The sequence below is a fragment of the Emys orbicularis genome, chromosome 2 (genome assembly GCF_028017835.1).
Source record: "Emys orbicularis isolate rEmyOrb1 chromosome 2, rEmyOrb1.hap1, whole genome shotgun sequence".
Taxonomy (NCBI): domain Eukaryota; kingdom Metazoa; phylum Chordata; order Testudines; family Emydidae; genus Emys; species Emys orbicularis.
The window spans coordinates 135,616,171-135,632,421 of record NC_088684.1 but is presented as its reverse complement, the minus strand read 5'-3'; the positions used below and the strand labels follow the sequence as shown (position 1 = coordinate 135,632,421).

At 51.8% G+C, this 16,251-nt stretch overlaps 1 protein-coding gene across 1 annotated transcript; it reads right to left on the bottom strand.

Annotated features, from left to right (window-relative positions):
• Window positions 1-2,683: 2,683 nt before the first annotated feature.
• Window positions 2,684-14,798, bottom strand: SLC39A14 (solute carrier family 39 member 14). The gene is made up of 8 exons (XM_065399497.1): window positions 14,535-14,798; window positions 13,628-13,814; window positions 8,011-8,180; window positions 6,260-6,382; window positions 5,030-5,215; window positions 4,637-4,844; window positions 3,451-3,635; window positions 2,684-2,830 (listed from the first exon to the last, which is right to left on the bottom strand). Exons 1-8 carry the CDS (start codon window positions 14,796-14,798, stop codon window positions 2,684-2,686), a joined length of 1,470 nt encoding a protein of 489 aa, XP_065255569.1.
• Window positions 14,799-16,251: the final 1,453 nt, after the last annotated feature.

Genomic DNA, 16,251 nt, shown 5'->3' with positions numbered 1-16,251 from the left:
CAGCTACCTAAGATACAGGCAGTAAACATGAGATACTATTGACAAGGTTGTAGTCCTTTGCCCAAGTTAACAGAGCTGCTCTGAAACTGTTTTTAAAATAGGATAGCCCAGTAGGCTATTATGGATAATTGGTCATGCGAACAAAAGTCTGTATTGCACAGGTACTACAGGATTCTACGCTGTTCAACATGTTTACAAGGACACTAGGAGTGCTATGAATGAGACAGGGACTATGGTTGCTGCCATATGTAAATGACACCCAGCTGTCTCTCTCCATTAGGGCCAATCGTGCTAGTGCAATGGAACAGATGACTGATAGCTACAGGAGACTGGGGTTTGATGTCCAGTCTTTATTGAGCAAGTTAAAGTTAAGCATTAGAAGGCAGTCAAAGCAAGTCATGATCCTGCTGGAGGCGCTGTGCCTGCCAGCTGTTGTCCCAGGTGGTTTTGGTTATGAGATCTATTCCTTTGGAGTTACTCTTATCTCAGCTTGCCCTCATTGAAGGGAGGCAGGCAGGCAGTGGGCCTGGGTGTAGCTGCCTAGCTCACATTTACCAAAGAGGGGCCTAAATCCTTGAGGTGTGGGGTGTGAAAGCATTGGGTATGATAAGCAAACAGGCCTTTCACCTTTCTTCTGAAGGGGTGCAGGGGGAAACCATCAGGAATTGCTTCTGCTCAGCCTCTGCCATGAGGACAGCATAACAAGGCAACACAACTTTGTGAGTCAACGAACAAGTTACAAGACAAGGGACTGGACAACAACTGTTCCTTTACGCACCAGGCAGCCAATCAGGCAGACGGAATGATCACAAGAGACAGAGTGGCAGCAACAAACTCGACACCCCTCACAGAAATAATAAGAATAATCATCATCCCTAGCTCTTATCTCGTGTTTTTCATCAGTAGATCTCACAGCACTTTACCATGGAGGTCAGCATCATCATCCCCATTTTTCAGATGGGGAAATGGAGGCACAGAAAGGGGGGGGGGGGGGGGAGTGACTAGCCCAAGGTCACCCAACAAGCTATTAGCAGAGGCAGGAACTTCTGTTAGTCAGCAGCCATAAATTCACAATCATGGGAGGCAGAGTCTGGAACCTCATTCCCTGCCCAAGCTGAAGGGACCAAACATTAACAATAAGTCGGTTCACCTAGTGAATCGGAGGAAAGCTAGCCCAGAAGCAGAGCTCTGAAATGCATTTAACTCCCTTCCCAGCTCCTACTGCTACCCAGAGCTGGGTTCCAGTTCCACAGCCTGTGTTCCTGGGACCCTGTGCCCTGAAGAAACGTACAGTATTTTTAAAAAACCTTGAAACTCAGCAGTGTCAGTGTTTAAAACCAGATGTCCAATTCCAAGTGAACCTGGTCACAGTGTAAGGATCGCTCTCGCAGGAAGGCCTGAGAAACTGGCATCAGGACTTGTGTTCCACACCGCCCTGGTCTGACTGCAGCTGCCATGCTCTTCCCTTGCAATGGTGAGATCCTGCAGCATCTGCGCTTCACGGCTCCGCTCCCTCTGCTCTCAAAGTGTCCCGAGTTAGGATGGAGGGATCTAAGCACTTTTCCTCTTTGTGGAGGGACTCCTGCAAGAGGCAGCGGTGTTTGGCTGTTCTACCTCCTGGAAGCCACCCAGAAGTGTCCATTACAGTAATTCTGACCACCAGATGCAACTGTATAGTTAATTAAACCCCTACAGGAGCAGCATAACTCCCCCACCCCCGAAGCCAGTCTGATTGCATGTCAAACACTTCTTCTGCCCTGGTATCTTCAGTGCTGCCCGTGCAGCCAGTGGGAAGAGACCAGAGCAGCAACAGCTGTGACTAGGAGAGCAGGGAAACCAAGGCTGCCTGCCCAGTTCAGTATCCACTACCTGTGCCAGGAAAGGATTGTTCCAGCACAGCAGCAGGATATGTTCTTGCTCATCCCTCTCCCTGTGCGACCTTTCCAGACCTCTTCATCTCGCTTTCACACTCCACCCCTTTCCTCCAGCCCAGCGCACACTGCAGAGATGCTGGCAAGTGAAGCTTTTGGAGGAAAGAGAGCCGCTCTCGAACAGGTCTCGACTCCATATTTAGGTCCAAAAGGCAGGCATGCTCCCCATGCTAAAGAGAAACACCGGCTACCTGCACAACCGGAGCATTGGAGGCTACAGGTAACGCATGTAAATACTGGGGCTGTCCTGGGACCCACGGCTGTTCCTATGCCTCACGTTTCCATTGCCCATGGAGGGATGGAGTATGAGGGATGGACTAGTACAAGCCTCAAGCACAGCGTCTGCCTTGGTAAAGTGGCCTCCCGTCCAGCGCTGACACCACATCCATCCCCCATCCGCAGCCACCCGAAGAGGAAGGGAAGAAGTAATGTCCATGGTTGGAGCTCTCCGAAGGGGGCGATGCAGCCAGAGAGTCCATTCTCCTGATCCTCTCACACGTCCTTCCCAGGAGTCCCTTTGATGCAAGGAGAGTAGAGGAAGGGACGCTACACTGGATACAGGTCCTTGGGTCACTATAGATCTAGGGCAAGGAGCTTCATCGCCCCCCTGAAATAAACGATACAAAGTCTATGGAATAGTTTTTAAAAAAATGCCTCTTTTCTGTAGTGCTTTTGCAACGCTGATGTCTCATACAGGTGCCGTCAGTCCGTATGCTTGTGGGTGGGAAAGCCCAATCAAACCAGGCCCGTCCCTACCCTATCTGGATCTGGCCTGAGAACATGGTGAGCAGCAGCATGATAATGAATCCGGTCAGCAGCCCTGCGTTCTGGATAGCGAAGGCAATCAAGGCACTGCCGTTCCGCTCGTCCTCCTGGCTCACTTCATTCATCTCTGGGAACTGAGAAAAGAATTGGAACGTTTCAGTCGTGGAAATTCTCCACCCTCCAGGCTTCCTGAGAATTTGCACCTGCAGATCCCAGCGCTGTATCCCCCACATCTATTATTAGGCATTAATTTATATAGAGCTGTTCACAATCAAGGCCAAGTGTTCTTGATCTGACCCTGTCCAACCCTGCTAGGCTAAAATCGGATAAATTTACAGCTCAAAGTGGTCTGGCTATAGGCTAGTTACACACCCTCCATTTGGTGGGCACGAGGGAATAACCATCCTTCTGTACGCGATATTGTCACCATTCTCCCCTCCGTACCCAGGGTTGCAGATACTCCTGACTTACACAGGCCAGTCAATACCCCACCTCAAAATCACCCAGAGGCCTCACTGTGAAGAGCCGGGCAGGAATCCTGGTGTACCGCACATGATGTTGCAGAGCGTTGCCGTTAGGCAAGTCCTCTTAACTCCCAGAACTCTGCATCCTCGAAGCTTTGCAGTGCAACAATAATCCTGACCCTGGCTCATCAGTGCTCATTGGGCAGTGGTCACTGCAGGAAAACAACAACCCTGCAATGCTCCGATCCCCTAGCCAGCAGCCCTTCCGTTACTGTTGGTTTGGGATTTACCATATCAGCCAACGCAATGTAGAGGAACATCCCACCAGCCAGAGCAAAGATCCAGTTGGCAGAGAAGTGGCTGCCGGCCAGGATCCCAAAGGCCAGTCCTAGGTAGCAGCAGCAGGCCGAGATGAAGTTGAAGAAGAGCGCCTGCTGGATTGTCATTCCGGCGTTTAGCAGGATGACGAAATCACCTGCAAAAGGGAGGAAAATGTAAGGGGAGGAGGAGACAGACAGCTACACATGACCATCTATGGGATGGATGCATCAGCAAACTCCTGTCCAAATGCAGCATCCCACTGGAGAACAGCACTCAGCAATTAGGCCCCCTACTCACTGAGGTGCTTAAGCACGTGCATAACTCGAGGCATGTGAGTAGCCCCACTGAAGTCAAAGTCAATGGGACTCTTCAAATGCTTCAATGCTCAACCCTCTTGCTGAATCAAGGCCTTACATAAAATTAATAATAATGCCTTGCTCTTATAGAGCATCTTCATCCATAGACCTCAAAGTGCTTAAAAAAAAAAAAAAAAAAAAAAAAAAAGAGTAGGGTAAGTAGGGTATCATTATCCTGATTTACACCTGGGGAAACAGAAGTAAAGAGAGGGGAAGTGACTGGTCTAAGGTCACATCGCGAGCTGGCAGTAAAGGCAGGAATAGAACCCAGGTCCTCCTAAGCCTCAGAGCAGTGCCCTATCCACTGCACTACACTGCTCAAGAAGCTATCTTGTGTCAAGCCCCATCAAGGAAGTTAACTGCAAGAACAAGGACACCCTCACACAAAGGAACCAAAACTTTGCTACACTGACGGACTCGCCGATTCACCAGGTGCCCAAGGTCTACATCTACTTCCACGTATAACTCTCGACATTCAAACACAAAACAGATGTTTTACCAGCTGTCTCACAATCTACATTTAATCACAAACACCCCTGGTTTTCAGAACAGATTATACAATGTGATTCAGCAGCCTTCCTCCCCTGGTTTCACATACCGCCCTCCACCACATGCACACACTTCTCTTGAAATGACTGAGAAGTTGGTACATTTTGTTGACGGTTGAAAGAAAATGGTGAAATAGGTTCAAGTTAAACAAGTGCTTTCACGCTTTCCTTAAGGACTTAAGCACATGCTTAAATATTTGGCTGGCTGGGGACCAAACGCAGTTAGGGTGCCCAGCTGAAGAGCCACATACCCAGCTCATGGGGGAACTCCTCGCAGAGGATGGCCACGGAGGTGCTGATCCCTTGGAAGACAGACACGGTGAAGGAGGCACCGATGGCCAGGCCGTCGATGAAGTTGTGGAGCCCGTCACTCAGGGTGATCATCCAGGCCAGTGTGCCAATGTCAGAGTATCGCACCCCCTTCAGCCAGTAGCACGCACTTTGGGAAGCCTGCAGGTCCTGCAAGGGAGCACCCAAAGTCACATGTGAACCCCACTGGCTGGGTCAGCAACCCACACCATACTGCGGACAACTCCATTTGTCTTACTGCGCTGCCCAGTGTCATGCCCATCTCTGCAGACTAAGCCAACGCCTCCAATCAACAGCTGTAACTGGTAACAACCCCAGGGAAGAGAAGCACTAACCTGGACAGACAGAGAGCCCACAATGACCTTCTCATCCACAGATGGGTTCTTGCACTCTAGCTCACTGGTTCTGTGAGGGATCATGTGATCCATGTCCCCATTCTGCAGTTTTTCAGTGACCCCTTCCTCCTGGTCCTTCTTGGAGGGGAGGGTCTCAGGGCTGTAGTGGCTGTGCCCATGATGGTGCTGGAAGGATACACAGATTTACAGGCTTTAGCCACATGCAGCATGGGTGCATGCAGTCACTTGTACATTTCCGGCTCAAACGCCTGGGGCATGCTGATTATTTTAGCTTGCCCACAAGCTAGAACAGGAAACCTCGCAGAGACAGCGATGCTGAAGCTGACTAAAACCACTAGGAAACTAGAGTCTCTTTGGTTATTAAAACCCAACATTGTGATTGTACATTTTCATAGCATCTTTCATCCCAGAGCACTTCCACCTCTGCTAACCGACTGTACAAACTACACACACACGCACGCACAAGTCACTACAGCTACTTCTGGGATGGCATGTGACAGCTTTTGGGGTGGATCAGGAGAAGGAAGAAACATACAGCATCATGCCCAACTGTCTCTTACTTCCCCCTTTTCTGTCAAAAATATCACCCTCCCCTAAATGTAAAAAGGGAACCATTGTTTGTTATACAAAGATCTAAGCCGGGGTGGCCAACCTGTGACTCCGAAGCCACATACGGCTCTTCAGAAGTTAATATGCGGCTCATTGTATACGGACCGGCTCTGGGGCTGGAGCTACAGGCGCCAACTTTCCAATGTGCTGGGGGGTGCTCACTGCTCAACCCCTGGCTCTGCCACAGGCCCTGCCCCCACTCCACCCCTTCCTGCCCCCTCCCAAGCCTGCCATGCCCTCGCTCCTTCCCCCCAAGCCTCCTGCACACCACAAAACAGCTGATCGGGAGGTGCTGATCGGCGGGGCTGCCGGTGGGCGGGAGGCGCTGGAAGCGGGGTGGTGGGAGCTGCTGGGGGGCTGCTGACGTATTACTGTGGCTCTTTGGCAATGTACATTGGTAAATTCTGGCTCAGGTTGGCCACCCCGGATCTAAGCTTTTCTCTTCACACAGTATTTAAGAGTCAGTAAAGCAGGCAGCCTTTCCAGAGTGCACCTGTTTGAAAACTGCATCCGAGTAAGCCCACTGGGAAGCACCTTTCTGGCAGCGATACCATCTGGGAATGCCTAACCCGCTCCCCCATGGGACTAGCTCAACCTCACCTGATCTTTCTGCTTGAGAAGCATCTTCAGGATTTTCTCTGTGAAGAAGAACAAGTAAAAGCCCCCAAAGACCACTGCAGATTTGGAGACATAATAATCCTCCTGAGGGTTGAATCCAAAGGCCTGAAGACAAGGGGCAACAGAGAAAGGTTTGAGAACCATGAACTCCAGCAGCATCCCTTGTCTCCCCTACCCTTGTCTCTAGGAGCTCTCAGTACAGGGACAGCAGAACAGCACTTCAGTTAGTCTTTTCTCCCCCAATGAATGCTTCAGGGAAAGGCTTAGCACACCTAATTGTGCAATACTACTGCATGCTAGAAGGGAATGTCTTCCTGACCCCAGACGTAATCAGCTCATGCCCTGATGCATGAGAACTGTTAGCCCATCTCATTTTTATCTGACACAGTGCCACTGCAGATCCTACTCACATTAATCTAAAGTGTCTAATACCTCTATAAATCTCACTCAGCTACTCATCTTGATAACCTGTGGAACTCAGCCACAGGATAATTATAAAATGCCTTTGCTTTAAATCTATTGGTTTTTAAATTCACTGTCCCTCCTCTCACAAGTCAGGTGTGAATATAAACACAGGCAGGTGGGCCAATCAAAACTCTTGTATTAGCAAGCCCACTCCCAGAAAACATCTTTAGCTGACCTCTCCTTTTGAACACAGAATCAGGAGAAGCAACTGCACCAACAATCACTTATCAGGCACCTGAGTAGGGGTTTTCTGGACAGTAACACTCCACCTTTCTCAGCTTATTCATTTCTTGTGTGCATAGGTGGTGTTTTCGGCAAGTTCTAGCACATGGGCTTGGGGACCCTTTTATCTCAAAACCCAGACTGTCTAAACCACTTCTCACAGTGAACTCACCATCGAGACTATAGCCTGGAGCGTGTCCACTCTCGGCCAGCACGAACACTGAGCCTTATATAAGGGACGCAAGTGGCACCAACAGGCAGCTAAGATTCCCCTCAACATGGAGTCTTCTTTCCACCCCATCTGCTCTCTACCATAAAAGTGACCCAGTCAAGCCTGGCTTTGTTCACACATCAAAGCCACTTTCTTTATATGGCCTGAGAATGGCTAAGGCCTGGTCTACACTTAAAAGTTAGGTTGCCATAGCTCAGGTGTGAGGAAAACAACAACAACCACCACCACCTACAGCTATGCTGACCTAATCCCCACGGTGGACGTAGGTAGGCCGATGGACAAATGCTTTTTTAAAAAACACAGCAACTATAGCTCAGGGAGATGGTCTTCCTACAGCAATGGAAAAACCCCTTCTCTTGGTGCAGCCTGCTTCTAAGATATGGGGTTATGCCAGCATAGCTATGGAGCCATAGCTGTACCTGTACAGTCTCCGTAGTGTGGATGTACCCTAAGGCTTTGAGGTCCTCTGAGCAGTGCTAGACTATGGCCAGACACCTCATCCTGGCAGGTAAGTAAATACCATCAGGGCCATTGGGCACACAGGCACTGAAAGGTGAGGTGAAAGTGACTTGTCCATGGTCACACAGTCAATGGCAATGCAGCTAGGAGCTTAACACAGTCATACAGCAGAATTTAGCCTTGCTGATGGGCCTTAAATATTTCCAGCACCAGACACAGACCAGGTCTGACCATATCTTTGTCTCCCTGTAACAGTCACTCATGTTTCTCATCAAGTTCCACCGGCTTCTCCTCAAACCAGCACAGACAGACGACACACACACACACGCGACAGGCCCAAAGGCCCTCACCATACCTCGGGGATGAGCTGGAAGAGGGCATTGGAGTAGAGAGTTCCAATCGCCAGAGCTATGAAGTAGAGGAGCAGCCGCTTGTAAAAGGTCTTCTTCATGAAGGGCACCACGCTGGCTCCCACCAGGGAGCAGAGGGAGATGACGGTCACGCAGAGGAAACCGTAACCCCAGACTACAGCGTGCGTGCCAACCCCACCCCAGTTACACCACAGAGGGCAGGAGAGTCCAGGGAAATCAACACAGGACAGCAAAGAAGTGAATCCACACCAGAGAGAGAGGGAGGGGGGAAGGGAGGAGAAAAGGGGACATTCATTAGTGATTTCATATCAATCTGGAATTGGTTCAGGGAGGCCAGAAGCAAACCTGGTACGAGATGGCTCTGGAACTCTGACATGCCGGCCCCTTTGGGGAGGGCAGGATCGCGGCTGTAACGCTACAGGGAATGTGAATCAGTGGAGCTGGCCCTGCAGCCCACACTGCAGGATGCAGCTGCTGTGACTAACTGCATCACAGACTGACGAGAGGATGGATTCTCTCCTTGGGGAAGCAGGGGTTTGGGTGAAGGAATGAAATTCCTCATCCTAACAAGGCTCTTACTTTACAATAAACACTCCAAGAATGGAGGTTAGCTTGTGGCAGGTGGACATGAAGTGTATTTTGAAGAGAGAAATAAAATCAGGGTTCTACTCCCAAAACAGATTCACTTTCCCGGTGACCTTGTCAGGCTCCCAGTGGGCACATGCCATTCCCAAGGGCATAAGGCCCCTTTAATGGGGGAGGGGAAGCGTGTCAGAGTCCCAGCATCTTATGGAGCACTTCAGTTTTACAGCCAGCATCTCGTACACTCCACCCTCATTGCACAGCAGAGCCTATTCACCCTGTGATGCCAAGTGCACTCATCACTGGAGTATCTGGGCACCAGACAACATCAGAGAGGCCAAGCGCTCTGCCTGGGCTGTATGAGGCCCTTCCAGCCTAATGGATTAACCTGCGTTTACGTTCCATGCCGTGGGAGTTCTCCTGCAACGTGCGTCCCATGGGGGTGGAGTGTACGCCATCATTTTAGTTCCCATCAGATCAGGAAACAAGGCATTTTGTTTGGTTTTTTAAGAGAAAAAAAATACAATAAAGTTACAGTTCTGGAGCTGAAAAATACCTCCCCAAGTCCCACAAACAAGGAGCTCCATCAGACTCTGGTTTAGAGATGTGGTAACAGCCCTTGCCAGCATGGGATATGCAGGAATACTGGGAGTTAGGTTGAGACCACCAAGCCTGGGAGACCCAACATGAAATGTACGAGCTTTGTTTTAGCTTGCGAGGGGCTGAGAGAAACAAGCACCAAACCTGCTGTCCCCAACTCCCTCTGCTTGCCAGCAGGCGGCTGACTGAAACAGCCAAGAGATCCTGCACTCTGGAGCACTGGCAAGGAAGGGTAATTAACGATTAGATACCCTGTCTTCTTCAGGGCAGTACAATGCGCACACACATGCTGAATGCAAAGCAGCCCTGGGATCACAGTGGGAGGATGACTCCAGTGAGAAGCTGAGATTTTATTTTAATTCCATGACTTCTAGGCTGAAAGTTTGAGGATCTGAATGGATTTGAAGTCCCTAAGCACCTAGACCCTGCTCAGAAAATCCTGCTGCCAGAAAGCAGGATGCTGGAGGAATGTGTGTGTTTCCAACACCTGATTGTAAAGCACATGGGAATATTTATTTAGCTCCAGAATTGTGCAATTAAAACAAAAATTAGTTTGTAATGTATCTGACAAACCCATCAGGGCACCAGGAAACCTCACTTTGCATCGATCTTTCCAGGGGCTCTGCCGCCTTTAATCAGCAAGACCGGAAGCCAGGAGAAAGCTGGGATCCCCGGCAGGAGGAGTTTCTTCAATTCCTTCTGTGCATTTTTACCCTCTGTTCCTTCCTTCCTTCCTTCCTTCCACACACCCTTCTTATGAGCCCCAGGAATGCCCCTACACCAGGCTCTGCCCATTAGACCAACGCTGACGCAGCACAGCTGCTGCCAACCCAGCACAGGAGTGCCCTGTCCTCTTAAAGCTCCCAGACACTGCCTGATGTACTTGCATATACTTGGTCTATGCTTAGTGTCACTCATCACAGGCAGGCTTTGGGAAGTCTCCCCTTTGGCAACCAAATGCTAACAGGAACACAAAGAGCAAGAGATCTTTATTACTACAATCTGTTCCACGAGAAGAGAGATCTCACTGGAGCTAGGACCACCCATATTTCCAACCACTACAACCGGGGGGAGGAAAGGGGCTGTGTGACCACCCAGCAGGAGTCACATGGGGGAGGGAGCTATCTTCTCCCTCCCCCCAGACTTAGGATCCCTGCCAGCTGCACTGCAACTACAGGATATTGCTGTTCTCAGAGAGGCTGCAGGCAACCCCACAGGAAGGAAGGAGGAAGCAAGCTAGGATGGCACAGGGCTCCCCATGCTGCCTGAACACCAAACGTTAACCCTGAAGAGACCATGTGAGGTTTCCTGCTGCTCAGAGGAGCAGGAAGGACCTGGAAAGTCACTGGCAGGAAGCCAGCATGGAAGAGAAGTTTCCCTCGGCCTTGGCGATGGAGAAATGTTTGGCAGGGGCTGGGCTGTAAAGGCCAGCGGGAGAGTCAGCCCCTTGAGAGACAGAGAGAAGGGCAGGGTGTGTTCTACTGCACCTCTGGGATCATCTGGAAGAGCGCATTAGAGAACAGCGTCCCGATGGAGAGCGCGATGAAATAAGTGAGGACCCGTCGGAAAAAGGCCTTGTTGGTGCAGGGCACGATGAAGACTCCAAGGAGGGAGGCCAGGTTAATCAGTGACACACTGAGAAAGCCAAAGCCCCACACTGCGGAACAAGAAGAAATGAGGATTGGATTACCAAGGCTCTTTGGGGGTGGGGAGGGGCAGACGCCAGCAGCTCTGGATACAGCTGGGCAGGGAAGGCCAGGGGAGTCAGGCCTCACTGAGGAGGGGGCCTTGTTGTGACCGAGAATCACTCCCATCCTCTGTGCTGCTTGGGATACTTTAACGGTGGGACAGTTACAGGACGGGGAGAGGGTGTGGAAATAAACCTGGTTAATGCGTCTCCATGTCTCTGAATTACTTTAAAGGGCACTGGGAGTAATTATGCTCCAGGCCATGCGCTCAGTTGTAGCCCATTAACAGGCTGGAAAAAGTGAGCCAGAGCCAGGAACGCCTGTGAGCAGGGGGGAGAATTGCAGGCATCAGAGATGGTCTAACAAGGAGTTCCTGAGACAATAACTGTGTGTTCCAATAGGGCCCAGGCCTCCGGGACAATAGCGCTGGTCCCAAGCCGGTTTTCACTGACCAGATAGCAAAAGCACGGGTCTGATAACCACCAATCAAGTGTTAACACGGCAAGGGCCTTTGTCTGAATGTGTATAAAGGATCTGTAAAATGTGTGTAAGACAGAGTTTTTTGTACCAAGGTGCAAAGCTCTCCTTTCTTCTGCAGAATAAAGCAACTCTTCCTTATCCCTGTCTGGCTGTTATTGGCTCTCAGCTAGGTGGACCCGATATTTCGGTAACAGTTTCTGGCCTGGGCCAGAGGCCTGGGCCACTTTTGATTGTTACAGGTCCCCTGGCACTTTTGGAAAGTTAACCTAGGACTCTATTTTGATAAGCTCCTTTGGGGCAGTGTTTGCACAGCACCTAGCACAACGGGGTTCATGGCTGGGCTCCGAGGCACTACCACAATACAAACCACCAGCACCCTGGCATCCGTGGGAAATTCTAATCTGAGCAACTGCATGCTGCTTCCCTGAACTCTCCCGTAACTGCCGCGTGATGGATGGTGTGCTATTCTTTACACTCTGTCCCATAGCGCTGCTGTGTGGCTATTGAGACAGCTGCCGGGGTCCACTCAGAGGTGGCAGCGGTTTCAGGGGTGTGCAAAATGCAATTCATGTAAACAGTTTGTAATGTGCTTTGGATGAAAGGGGCTATAGAAATCCCTGTTATTTATTAACCTGCAACCAGATCAGATAGTGAAAGATAAAAAACAGGCCCTGCTGAGCTGAATTAACCTGGAACAAGTGTGAGAGAGAATGTGAGTGAATGTGTGTGGCTGGCTGGGGTAGCGGGCACAAACACAGGTAATCAATCACTACTTTCTCACTGATAGACAGCACTGCCTCTGCTATAACTACGGAGCAAGAGAGCGCTGACTGCTCTGGGAACTAAAGTCACATATCCCAGCAGCAAATTCTACACTCTGCATTGTCTGTGGTCCAATTACTGCTCTCTCTCTGCCCTGCAGTGCCATTGGTAGGGAAGGCGAGGGCGGATTCAACAGGCTGCAAACACTAGTGCCTCCGCGTTTTCCATGGAATCTGCAAGAAAATTACACTGGGGAAAAGCCATCAAGATTCCAAGCTACCCCTGGAAAGTTCACTTTCCAAGGTTGTCACAAGAGAAATGTGTCTCCCCGCCGACCATGAAAAGTCTTTGCAATGACCTAAGGAAAGACAGAAAATCCAGCCTTGCATACGCAGGTGTGGAGGGGTGATTTTACTGGAGTCCCTCTGCTTCCAAACAACTGCCCCAAAGCCATCACTAAGAGGACAGGCTTAATAGCTGTACAGTGCATTCTGACAGCATTTTTCATCCCAAAGCACTGCAATCTCAGGCAAGCCTCCTGGGAGGCGGGTAAGGATTGCCACACAGATTAAAGATGGGAAAATGGAGATGTGGGGGCATTTGATGTGACTTTCTGTAACGTAACACTGGGGGATGGCAACTCAGACCACCCTTCCCCTGCACTCTGCCATCTAGCATTAATTGGGCTTGCACCTAACAAGCAGCCCCATCATGACTGCCAGCCCAATTCCACATTCAACTCAGAAAGCACCTTCAAAGGGCTACCTGTTGGAAAGCTGGGGTTTAATGTAAAAAAAGACCCCCGCTGCCTAGGATCTCTGTCCCCACAACTCCCGTGTAACAAAGGGCCTGTCTATGTGGGGAATTAGTTCACACTGGGCTGACACACACTAGCTGGTGCGCAGCATGTAAGTTGCACTAACAGCATGCACGTGGGACAGCGGTGCCGTTTCAATTCACATCATTGTGCACATACGGCGGGCATGGTGCACGCCAAGCATGTGGCATTCCAGGTGGGTATCCCATGCTCCTTTGCATTGCCAAGTGCATTCTGGGATTTTTCTCGCTGCACATTGTGGGATGTATAGCGAAGCTAGTGGAATTCTGGGACTTGGGAGTCAAACTCCCAAAAATCCCATGATTCCATTCCCTCCATCCCATGCTTCCTCTCTTTCTGGGCAGGCTAGCACCGTTTTCTAATTGCTGTCAGCCAAAGACAGAGCTCTGGATGCACTGCACAGCCCCAGTGTGTCGCTCCTGCTGCAGGTCTGAGGCCATGGCTTGCCCTGGCAGGCTGGGAAGGAGAAGGGTTATGAACAGGCGCTATTACATTTAGCCCAGAATATGCCCCGTTTCTGCAGTGAGGGCTAGAAAAAGTATCTATGCCCTGCACTCGAGAGAGGTGCTCGGAAAGCTCACACTTCAGCAATGCCTTTAAAGCTAAAGCAGGTCCCGGTCCCCTCTCTGTGCCCCCTGGCTATCCATTCACCTTCCGCCGAGCTGGGCTTCCCCTCCTCCGTCTGCTCATTCTCCTCGTTCTCTAGGTTCTCTGCCGTGCACGCCCGAGACTCCAGCTGCTGCAGGATGGTCGGGCAGAACTCCTGGAACTTGCTCGGGCCAACATGGGACCCTTCGCTCAGGTTGTGGGCGGCAAAGAGCTCGGAGGAGCTGAAGCACTGGCGTGGGGAAAAAGAGACCTTGAGCATCTCATGGCTGTGCTCTACTGTCCGGCTTGGTAACATGGGCATCCCCGGAGGGCTCCTTGATTGCATCCTCTCCCTCCTCCCCCTGCTAACACCTTCCCCTCCTGGCGCAATGCACACACAGCAGCCGCTCATTGGACTCGGGCCTATCCCATTGCATGTGAGGCCCTAGCTCCCTCTGCAGGTCTAATGGTCCCACAAACCACCTAGCTGCAGGGGCTATTTTTCTCCCCCTTCCCTGAGAATTCTCTCCACTCAGAGGCAATATCCCGTCTCCCACCATCACAGCAGTTCTGCTTGGCCTGTAATGGATTCCTCCACCCACAAGGGCCAGGATTCCCCCCCCCACACACACACCTTTTGCCCAACTTAACCAGCTGGCTCCCTGGGAGCCGAACACCGAACACAATGCACAGCAGCTGGGGCAGCGAGGGGAGCAAGCCAATATAGCAGGGGAAGCAACTGTCTCCAGAATGGAGCTCAAGCAGATTCCCTGCATGGGTGACACAGGGCCCACGTGAGCCCAAGGAGTATCCCTGCAGAGAACATGGCCCATCTGATCATCCATTCCAGACAAGCTTAGCCAGTGGCCTGGTGACCCCACACTGTGCTTACGAGGGGTGGGGGGGGGCAGCGGCTCGGGCTGTCCCTCCTGGGGCACTGCAGAGGGGGACACACAGGAATTCACATTACCCGGGAGAGGTTCCTGCGCTGCGGCTCCGATCGGGAGATGTTCTCGTGCCCCACCCCCACGTCGAGGCGATTCAGCAGGGCCTTGAGCTGCTGCAGGGTCAGCATGTCGCTCTCGCCGTACCGGCGCAGGAGATCCTGCAGGAAGGAAGCTGCAGTGACGGCTGGCTGCGGCGAGGCGTCCGTGCCAGCCCACGCCTGGCAGGAGATGCCCAGGAGGCAGAGCATCACCAGGAGGGGGCATCGGGGACTCAAACCCAGGATCATGGTGACCAGGCGATCCTGCAAAAGGAGACAGGCATTGTGGTTAACTTTAGTGTTCCCTGCAGCCCTGAGCACTAAGGGAATCACTCCAGACAGCTCCTTGCAACGGTCTCTGTGTCCAACACCAGCCACTGGCTGCTGGACTGAAAGGGCACAGACAGCCTAGGTGCTAAGGCATGCAGCCAGCACCTCGTTGGGTCAGACCCACTCCAGTGAGCACGCCTGGCTGCACAGGGGCTGGAACTAGGGGTGCTGCTGCACCCCCTGGCTTGAAGTGGTTTCCATTCTATACGGCACCCCCACTATACAAATTGTTCCAGCACCTCGGCCTGGCTGGGTTAGGCCCCGTCCTTCCAGCTGTCCTATCCTTTATTCGACTTCCCCACACAAGATAACGTGCACCCAGCGGTGAGGATGACGCAGGCCTTCCTACACCCTGTGAAGGTATGGCAGTGTGCCCTGCAGGGGGCAGCAGATTCCCTTTGCAGCTGAACATCACTGAACCCCATGCCACCTGCAGGCATCCAGCTGTTAGCGTGACAGCCACGCTGCCAGGCACTCCCTCACCCGCACAGGGACAGTGATTCAGTGTGGAACAGAACTCCAACACTTGGTTAGTAGCGAAAGCACCGATCCCTCTGGCAGAGGAAAGGTACCTGGAGTCTTCCCCCCTGGTCTGTACCCAGATCAGGACTCCAGGTCCATGGCAGCTCTACTAAATACCAGCGATTGCACCATGTAGGAATTTCACAGGGCGAAACAGGCAGACACTGCCAGGAAAGGAGCTCTGCCACGTGGCCCGTTCCCGAAGGGTCGCAGCCGCAAGGCCTGCCAGGAAAGGCTCTGCTTGCTGAACTGCGGCATGTGAGGAGCTGGAGTGGAAGGGGAGAGAGAGGCTGCAGGGCTGCTGTCGAGTGACTCCAGGAAGGTCAAGTCAGGTCAACATTTTTTAAGGGAGAAAACCAACATCCACGCAGATGGGCAGGAACGTTAATGGAGGGGTCCGGCATGCCGTGAGGTCAGATGAGGGGGTGGCAGCACACACGCAAGCCCCGGGGGACACAGTGCTTCTCACAGCAGCTGGGAGCTCCAGGAGCCGGGAATGGGGGCGATGCGCATTTCAGGTTGCGGATCAGTCTTGGGAGGTAATTTCCAAACTCTCAGGCCTGGCAACGGTGCCACTAGCCACCACTTCAGTCTCCACTGGCCACTGTGCTGGGTTTGTGCCTAGCAGCTTCTCAGCTGCTCATGCAGCCACACAGTGCTCCCTGGCTGGCACCCCTCTCCCCGGGACGGTGATATCCAGCACATACAGAAACATTCACCCCCATGACATGAGGCGGTCAGGATTACCGCCAACGTTTGGCCTGTGGGGAAACTGAGGCAGAGAGAGGCATGACTTGCCCCAAGCCACAGAAGGACTCTCCGTCAGACGCGGGAATTGTCCTTGGGAGGC

What these genes read in the sequence shown, in the direction of transcription:
- SLC39A14 (XM_065399497.1), bottom strand. Translation starts at nt 14,798, where the DNA reads ATGATCCTGGGTTTGAGTCCCCGATGCCCCCTCCTGGTGATGCTCTGC. An exon ending in AGCGCAGGAACCTCTCCCGG is followed by an intron (nt 13,815 to 14,534) that starts GTAATGTGAATT and finishes TCCCCACGCCAG; the next exon opens with TGCTTCAGCTCCTCCGAGCT. An exon ending in TCTTCCAGCTCATCCCCGAG is followed by an intron (nt 6,383 to 8,010) that starts GTATGGTGAGGG and finishes CCTTGTCTTCAG; the next exon opens with GCCTTTGGATTCAACCCTCA.